This window comes from Trachymyrmex septentrionalis, unplaced genomic scaffold, assembly GCF_001594115.1.
Source record: "Trachymyrmex septentrionalis isolate Tsep2-gDNA-1 unplaced genomic scaffold, Tsep1.0 scaffold101, whole genome shotgun sequence".
NCBI lineage: Eukaryota > Metazoa > Arthropoda > Insecta > Hymenoptera > Formicidae > Trachymyrmex > Trachymyrmex septentrionalis.
The window spans coordinates 1,345,269-1,355,161 of NW_017304136.1; the positions used below are offsets into that span (position 1 = coordinate 1,345,269).

Below are 9,893 nucleotides of genomic sequence, written 5' to 3' on the forward strand. Positions count from 1 at the left end.
TGCAACACTAAAATTTCTTATCAATACCGTTGTCATTCGATTTAAATATTGTATCCTTGATATTTACTACACATATGATTAATCTTTTGCGATTTAAATTTAAATTATATTTTGAATAATGTAATACAATAAAATATGCAACAGAAAAGTGTTTCCTATAAATTCTGTAACAAAGAACAGTTACAAAAATTTCTATTCCTCTTGAATCAAGATTCAATCACTGAATGAGATTGCATGTAATCGCGATATCTTTATCCCTTCTCTATCTATACTGCCGCCATGATATTCATGCAACGATTGGATAACGAAACTGCATTCGAGCTCGAACATTGAGTTCCTCAGTATTTCCAACGTATTTGGAAAAATATTGTAACGTAATCATGGCGAGGAGCAGCCTGATACCTAGGAGTATTAAGCTGCTCCTTGCCCTGATAAAGTGGACTGCAAGATTTACGAAACGTTGGCATTCCAAGAATGGATCTGGACACGAAGAAAACCCGCAAAGCGCATAATCTTTAACATTACGTAAATGTTTTGTTTTTCCTTTTCTTGCATTATTCGCATTCACAATTCATATATTATGGATAGTAATTAATTTGTCAATATATGATAGTAATATATGGTGTTTTGATTATAAAAATGCTTGTTGCGCTTGTTTTTGAGAGAAACTGTTATACCATCATGGAGTCACTTTCGCTTTTTCTTTTTCTCGCTTTTTTTGAAGGTACGTTAACATCGATCTCTTATGACAAATTCGCCATTTGTAAAATTAATTTTTATTTGAGTAGTGCGGATTTCTGTTCTAGATGTACCAGTTATCGACATTCTTTATTTGCTTGCGTATCTACTTAACTCGACTATGCCTATGATTACTGGTATGTAGAATATCTAGATAACAATTACAGATCTAATTTTTTATTTGAAGTTTGGACACATTATTATTCAATTTACAAGAATTTTTTTCGGCTCACCTAATCCCAGTAATCGATAGATATGGCAATTACTCGAACGACTACGTGCTTCGAGAAACCAGTGCTTATGACGTAAAAAAAATCTACGAAATTTGTATGAAACAATAATTTGTGATGGTGTACGTAAAACTGCGATTTATAACTCGAAACTCAATGTACCTCATGCAAGTTGCCAATGCTCTAAAATTACACGAGATGTCAAACAGTGTCTTTTAACCTTACAATGAAGCATTTGATTGAAATCACGTATAGGCTCGGTTGCTGCACATATTCAATTTAATCAATAGTGAATTCATATATTTACGAGTTTCATAATGTAACACAACATTGTAAACACTTCCTTGGAACCAATAAAAATATTCGCAAGATCGACAGAAAGCACTGAAATACGTTTGTAATACGTGAACTTGGCGATTACTGGTACTCTGGTACGATTTTTGGGCCAACTATTTTATTTGATAACAAATTGTTCATTTCTTCGGCGTGAAATGTATTAATACATCTTCACTTGGTCGTAAAATGAGAGAGCCGCCGAACTTAATCGTGTCGACTGTTTTCACACTTTTCACTCTCCATTTCCTGAGGATAGCAGTCAACACGATTTTCTCTTCGAGTTGAGCGAATTTCTGACCTATACAGTTTCTTGGTCCAGCGCTGAACGGAACATAGGCGTACGGATTTCTGTTCTTCGAGTTCTCTGGAAGAAAGCGATCTGGGTCGAATTTCAATGGGTCCAGCCAAACTGCCGGATTTCGATGTGTTAATAAGATTGACAATGAGACCATGACACCTTTCGGAAGTATATAATTATCTATAAAATAAAAGAGAAATAATTTAACATAAACAGGGGACTTCAAAAATGTCATTTTAAAAATTGATTCTTTGACGACATTCTAAGATGAAAATATTAATATGAAAATCGAGGCTATAATAATTTTTAAATTAATAGCAATCAAAGTTTACTAATCACGGAGCTGATATTTGCGCGATCAGGCGTTAACGATATTGATGATATTGATAAGTAGTGAAGGTGCCTCTCAAAAACTTCAAGATTATACAAATATACAATAACATTTTTATTAAGATATTATTGTTGCTTCTATACGGAATCTGAGCATTACGTACACATAATTAATGTCGGAGCATATAACAAAATATCAATTTAATAGCGAAATATTACATGTTTCAAAATAAATTAATAATCCACCAGAATTTTAGTTGAAATAACCAATTCTCAATCTATCAAAATTCTGTTTGAAATAACCAGAATTTAACCTTCTATCAATCTAAGTTTAACTAGAAATCTAGTAAGCTTAATTAGAATTTTAGATCGTTCATTTTCCATCACAATTCCAGTTAATTCCAAATTTTTTTTTTGTAATAATAGTATATTTGATCACATTTACATAAATAATAATTTCCTTAAAAAAACTACAGAAATAAAAATTATATCACAGTCAAAGCCGGTCACACATGCTCAAAAATAAAACACGCAACACTCAGATTGCAGCAAGACGAAACACGCCCGCCAACGATCTCTCGAGACTGAGGAGGATGTCATTTCCTAACTATGTTAATAAATACCAGCGTATTATTTCGTGTTTGTTTCCATGTAATCTCCTCAAATATTAATAACATTAAACTAGCAGCAGAGGCATCAAATTAAGAATGGTTATAGTAGGAAGTATAAGTAACGCAATGTGTTATCAAGCGTGCGATTAGCTCAGCATAAATGTATTAGACTACCGTTCTAAGAATCGTAAGTTTAAATCTTACCGACAATGCGATGTGTTTTTTAATAATTAATTATAGTTAATAAGATAAAATATAGGTATGCAAAATAGTAAATAATGAATTAAAATGAAAAAATGCAAAGTAATAATAACAAAAAAATTATTTTTTTCGTTAAGCTATAATCGTATAAATTTTTTTATTACATATATATAAAAGGGATTATTTAGTCACAATTACCAAATTATTTTGTTTAGAACAATTAATAATTTAGTTATACTTGCCATATAATTTTGTAATAACTATCTAACTTTGCTACCAATTTCCAAATTTTAGTAGTAATAGATATGATTCTACATACTTTTAATTATGTTTGTTGTTATTACATTTTATAGTATAATTTACTATATGCAAATATGATTTATTGTATTAATATATTTATGTCACATTATCAACTTTTGGATATACTTGTACATTTAAAATGAATTTTTTCAGCTTTTAAGTTTTTTTTAGCTGTCAGTATGTGAAAATTTGATTCGTTTTCAAATCAAAAGGATTCGATTCGACTTGATTCAGTGTTAAGATTTCAGATTCGTTTTCGAATATGTCACAGATTCGATTCGATTCAATTCGATTTTGCAAATGCTTGATTCGCATACCTTTAATTTAATTACTTTATTATAAATAACTTTATTATAATTTACATATTGGTGCATTTTTTGAAATTCTTAAGTAAAAGATAAAGTTATAGCCTACCTATTTTCACATCTTCCGTTAGTTCCCTTGAGATTATAGGTACGCTCGGAAATATTCGGAGTGTCTCTTTTATGACTCTGTCGAGATACTTTAATTTCGACAGTTCCTTTCCACTGGCTGGTGTTTCTGAATCTCCGAAAACCTCCTCGAGTTCTTCGTGAACTTTTGCCTGATGCTCTAAATTATTGCCCAAAAGAAAGAGCGTCCAAGTTATCGCAACTGCAGTTGTATCATGCCCCTATTAACATTTTTATATTATTTTACATATTCTTTTTACAGATACATTATCTTGCTAATTTAAATAAATAAAGAGAAAATTTTATGTTACAAAAATTGTAAAATTTTAATTTTAATTTTAATTTCAGACATCTTACCTCAAACATGAACGTGTCAACTTGCGCTCTCAACTCATCATCGCTCAAAGGGGTGTCAGCTTTCGCATTCTGATCAAGTAATAGATCCAAGAACGCTTGTCTCTTACGCTTACCTAATATAATAAATTTTATTAAATAAGGAATATTTATGTAGTACCTATAATCTGTATAAAGTAAAATATATAATTCAAATTTACAATCGCACCTATGTTTAATTCATTGTCTTCATTTTCGAGTTCCGTATATCCGCTTTGTGATTGTCGTTCAATTTTTCTCTTACTTATCACCTATATAGAATTTATGATAAATATTAGATGTAAATGTGAACATTACTCAATCAAAATAATGTAAAAATTTTAGTAAAACTTTAACACTGTTTTAAGTCGCTAAATACAAAAAACATTTTTAGTATTTCTATAGTATACCTCTTTTGTAAATCCATGCAATATATCAAGCGCTGATTTAAACTGTTTCCCTGAAGGTAATGAGTAGAACAACCATTCAATCCAAAGCCACGGTCGAAGCATTCGTTTCATTATTAACGAAGAAGTTCTAAAAGTACGATTGCCATCTAACTATTACGTACTACATAATATGTAATTTTAATAATTAATTACATATTATGTAACTAATTATTAAAATTTACCATTAATTCTTAACACGTAAGTAATAATAATTTATTAGTTGTTTCATTAATAATACTGTTCGGCAAAACATTTTTTGCAACACGAATATCAATAACCATTTTTTATGTAATATAATATGATATAATATATTATAGGACCGGATATGTAATAACACAAACTGTAGAAATCAAAGCCTACAGTCTAGCTGAATCTTAAATGCTTGTATGATTCTTGTGTGAATTTACTACGTATGTAGTCCCCAGAAACACACGTCGAAATGATTTTTCAATCTAACTTTACTAAACTACCGCAGTAATATCACGAGTTAAATTGACTAGCAATTTAATAAATTTTTGATGCTTATTTGCATTTTTGAAACAATCTTAATAATATTGAATAACATATTAAAATCCGTAAATAATTAACTTTTATTGCGAAAAATATTTCCTCGGCCAGGAGTCGAGCCCGGATCTCTTGCATTCAGTGCGAGCGTCCTTTAGACTACCGAGGCTTTAGTAATATTCTTCACAATAATTCGCATATAAAGAAGCGACATCTCTTTAGGCGACGTAAATAAACAATATATTACAGGACCGTATATGTGACAACTATAGTATGTGTTATCACATATAAGGTTCTATAATATATTATATTGTTTATTTACGTCGCCTAAAGAGACGTTGTTTCCTTCATATGCCAATTATTGCGAAGAATATTAGCACATAAATTTACATAAGAATCATACAAGCATTTAAGATTCAGACCGTTTAAGACTTTGATTTCTATCATTTCTTATGTATTTTTGTTTTGTAAACGAAGCTGACTATCATATCACAATTTTGAAGCAAATTAAAGAAGCAAAAAATGACGATTGAGATTTTTGTGACATTGTAGCTCGAAGGGAATTTTAAAAAATTTTATTAATTAAACACAAAAATATCATTAAAAAAATTTCTAAATTTAAAATGCATGTTGTTTTAATATAATTTTTCATATATTTAAAATGTCGTTTTTATGTAACACATGAAAAAAAAGTTATTGCCAAATTGCTATATCCTGAAAACAAAAATATATCGAAACAAAACAAAATGTAAAACAAGTTTTAAAAATTCTTTCCGCATGGCATTAAAATTTAATTTATAAATTTTTTAATAATTAAAATATTTGTTATTTATAATTTTATGAAAACCCTTAAATTTATCATTTCAATGTCATTATTCTTGAAATTTAAACGCAATTTTAGCTAACAGATTTTTTCATGTTCAGCAAGCAAAAATATGAAAACCAATTATTCACACTCGTGTTGGAAAATGGTGTTGGATAGTATAATAGCAATATAAGAATTTAAAAAACTGACAGGTGTACTGTTGATGTATATTTGGTTGCAACTTCTTGAGCATGTACATCCACACCCATTGCTGTTTCTGTAAGATAACAATTAGTATTAATGATAAACCCTTTTGTCGTATTGCTTGTAATAACACAATTAAAATTACCCTTTATATAACGCTTTTTAGGTTTTTATAGCTATTATTTTTAAGAATACTAGAAAGTTTCCAAGTTATCGCTGTGTTTTTGTCCGTTCCTAATGCTAACGTATTGTGAACCTTGCCGTTCACTTTGTCAGGGCGAGGAGCGCACTGATACTGATACTAAATACAGTATCAATGCGATCCTCTAATAAAACACTTTAACATCTTTACCGTTTATATATATTTTTTTATTATCCATAAAATAATTGATAAAGTTTGCAGTATAAAATGACTATATCAAGAAACAAAACGTATTTTCTCACAAAATATTGTAATTATATACATTGTAATTATAAACATGATACATTACCGCAAATAATATCGAGAGCAGCATTGATAATATAAGGAAAAATATTAATGGCTTTTCCTGGATCCTTTTTTATTTCTTTTTGGAGACACTTTGTCAGAATCTCTGCTTTTTCAAACACAACCACAGCAAATTGATCTAATATACTAAAATGGAACGTCGGTCCAATGAGTTTTCTATCGTGGAACCATTGTTTACCTAAAGTAGCATTAAAATGTGATATATATATAAAAATAAAATTGTAAAAATATCGCAAAAGGTGAAGAGAGACTTTAACAAAAGAATACCTTTTAATTCACAAGGATATACTTTCATGTGAAAATTCCATTATTTCTATTGTGTAATTCATAAATTTCGAAATAATTTCGACGATAAAAAAAACTATATTTTGCTAAAAAGCAAGAATTAACAAAATAGAAAAGTCAATTATACGTAAAAATTTATATTTGATATATGTACGTTTTTGCTTACGAGTATATCGAAAATATAATAGTTTATATTGTTAGAGCTTATATAAATAATGAATTTTGCACTTATTAGTTACCATTCATTGTATATCTGTTATCAAGTAACAGATTTATATAGGTTTGGTTTTATTCTGAGATTTACACTTGGAAATGTTTCCTCGTCAATTAAAAAAAGATAGATATTTTTGTTATCGCTACTGTTTTTTATATTCTGTTTTTCTTAATGTTAATACTGGATATTAATAACTGGATGTAAACAAGATAAAAATTTCGCGAAACACTGCACAATTTTCTAGCACGTGAGCAACATAAATCAAATTAACTATACAGTCAAACTCTCTAAATTCTTTGAAGTGTAAATTGAATCGGTCTTGAAAATGAGTGACTCAATTTTCAATCTTTAAGAGTGAGATTTCGCTCTTTAAAGTGAGCTTTCATTCTAAAAGTTTTAGAAAGAATGTATATTTACCATAATGACTAAATTATATTCTTTCCTGTATTGAAGTACAAATACACATACGTTTACATTAGACAAAAACAGAGACCTCATTTTTTTCTTATTTAAATATTTTCACGAATGATTATACATTATAATAGCGTACATGATAAAAATGAGCCGAAGCTGGACATGCATTTGAAATATTTTTATTTAAAACGTATTATTTGCAACACAAATGTATTATATTTTGTTTTTCGTATTTCAACGGAGCACATGAAAGTATTACGTATTTCGTATTTAAAATTGAAAGAGAGAGAGAGAGAGAGAGATTGAACATTTTTTGGATAAATGTTTACTACTTTAAGGGAGACCTCTCTAATGACATGATTTTGACAGATGTTGTCTAGATCATGATTCTGAGTAATCTCCAATCGGTTTTAGCCGTCGCTCGTAATAAAAAATTATTAAGAAGAAAAGTTTGAAAAATGATTTTTTTTCACTATATAAAATAAAATTTTTCTACTTTACTTTTTAAAATATATTTTATGACTATTCATACAAAGCGACTCGCACCGCACCTTTCCTCAGTTAAGAGATGCACAACTTCCACGCAAAACGACTCCTACCCCATCTGCTCCTCCACTTCAGAAGCAGACGACTTCTACGTGAAGCAACTTAGTGAGATGGGATAAAACTCGCTTCGCACGAAAAGTCGTGTGCTTCTAAGCAAGGGGGGAGGTGGTATGAAAGTCACTTAGCATAAAAAGTCATTACGTAAACAAGAAAGAGATAGAATAGTCTCTAATGTTATATATAGCAGAAATAAGGCACTATTTTTTCCAATTTTTTTGTTAATAACTTTTTAACGGATAACGAGCGGTGGCAGTCTAATAAGTTTTAGCCGGCTAAAACTTGTTGGAGGTTACTCAGAATCATGACCTTGATAACATATGTTATTTTAAGAGCAAGGTCATCAAAGAGGTCTCCTCTAAAGTAAATATTTACTATTTTTTGTATACTACAATTCAAATAATAAGATTAATTGTCAATTTTAGTATTTGAAATACCAAATATAAAATATTTTTATATATTCCGTATAATACAAAATACAGAATATTTTCATGCATAGCGTTAAAACTACAAAATACAATTGTTTTATAAATACTTTTTTTAAAAATAAAAGTATTCCAAATACAGCCCTGAAATAAGCTGCTATTTATTTTTAATAAAATTCTAAATGTAAACAAAAAAAAAAAATGTGAGAAAAATAAATAAAAATAAATATGTGGTTTACCTGTAGATGTCAAAAGTCCGTTGCCCAACCAAGGTTTCAGCATATTATAGATATCTGATTTTGTGATATTTACGGTGCTAGGGAAAATATGCTATAAATGTTTGAAAAAATTATAATTCAATAATTATTCAAAGAAATAATATAAAAATTTTTTTATTTATAATGTACACTCATCCGCAAAAAAAACGGACCATTAAATTTTAGCACAAATTTTTATATATTTTAATATATAATATATTTTATAGAGTAGCGATATTTCAATAAAAAATCATCATAGTCAGATGAGTATGTGAACCAAAGCTCAAATTAAATTTTAAACATTCTTCTTGACAACCATGCAGATAAAATTTAAATTACACAAAGTGTATTACAAAATTACGAACATTGAAAACGGACATTAAAAAATCGGGAAAAAAAATTTCTTATTCAAACTATATATATATATATATTGTATATTTCCCTAAGCAATATATATATATATATATTGCTTAGGGAAATTGGCTGCCAGACACAAAAGTATATGAGTCTTTAAGATCATTAATTTTCAAATTCATATTTGGAATATTTTTCTACGATTTTTTAAACAAAGTTATAGAAAATTGTTACATTTTAAAGAGATGTTGTAAAACGGATAGCTTTTTCTTGTAAACTCAGTATAACTCAGAAAAAATTGTTGTAGGAAATTTTTTTTAAAAAGAAATCAAAGTATGAATTTCAAATCTAAATTTTTTTTTAATTTCGTGTAAGTATGTACATACATATGCATGCGTATATCCTGCTTTTAGCGTTACAAATGATCAATGATATGCACGTGGAAGATATTTGATCCCGCGTGCGTGCGCGCGTGCGTGCGTTAGCTGTTTAATTTAAGCTTTGGTACATTTCACTATAATTTTTTTCCGATATCGCTATTCAAAACATATTAAAAATTTGTGCTAAAATTTAGTAGCTTATTTTTTTGCAGATAAATGTACAGCAAATTTTGAGTGCTACAAAAAATTTCGTCAATTATAAATCAAAAGGATTTACTGATTATTAACCTTAATAAGTCATTCATGGGTTCAATGTACTCTATGCGATTTTTCATATTCATTGCTGTAACTTTTTTATAATATAATTTTAAGACCTCGATTGTGGCTGAAAAAACTAACTGTTCATAGATACAATGAACCTGCAAAGATATTTTTTGTGCGTTATTCTCGATGAGAATGTATAAAAGTTCAAAGAGGGTACTTAGGATCCATACATGACTAACCTGTAAGTTTTTGGAGTACCACTTTTCTGGGTATCTTTTTATTTTTTATTAAATATATGTTTATATTGAGTATCGGATAGTATAAAAGTAAGTATATGAAAATGTAGAACTAAAAAGAATTATATTTTAATATAATTAATA

The 9,893-nt window shown here is 28.7% G+C and overlaps 2 protein-coding genes across 3 annotated transcripts in view; both read right to left on the minus strand.

The window, feature by feature from the left end:
• Nucleotides 1–9,893, minus strand: part of LOC108756514 (cytochrome P450 4C1-like) — a 27,882-nt gene that overhangs the window by 12,790 nt on the left and 5,199 nt on the right. The gene's annotated exons all lie outside the window — the stretch shown is intronic.
• Nucleotides 238–9,893, minus strand: part of LOC108756504 (cytochrome P450 4C1-like) — a 43,978-nt gene continuing 34,322 nt past the window's right edge. Inside the window, exons 4-11 of one of the 2 annotated variants that reach the window (XM_018500383.1) lie at nucleotides 8,498–8,588; nucleotides 6,301–6,495; nucleotides 5,816–5,882; nucleotides 4,258–4,384; nucleotides 4,038–4,119; nucleotides 3,833–3,945; nucleotides 3,459–3,696; nucleotides 238–1,782 (exon numbers count right to left, since the gene is read on the minus strand). In XM_018500383.1, the coding sequence (XP_018355885.1) occupies nucleotides 1,442–1,782; nucleotides 3,459–3,696; nucleotides 3,833–3,945; nucleotides 4,038–4,119; nucleotides 4,258–4,384; nucleotides 5,816–5,882; nucleotides 6,301–6,495; nucleotides 8,498–8,588 (1,254 nt within the window). In that variant the 3' untranslated portion in view covers nucleotides 238–1,441. The remainder of the gene's footprint in view (nucleotides 1,783–3,458; nucleotides 3,697–3,832; nucleotides 3,946–4,037; nucleotides 4,120–4,257; nucleotides 4,385–5,815; nucleotides 5,883–6,300; nucleotides 6,496–8,497; nucleotides 8,589–9,893) is intronic. The other variant, XM_018500388.1, reaches the window with a different exon arrangement.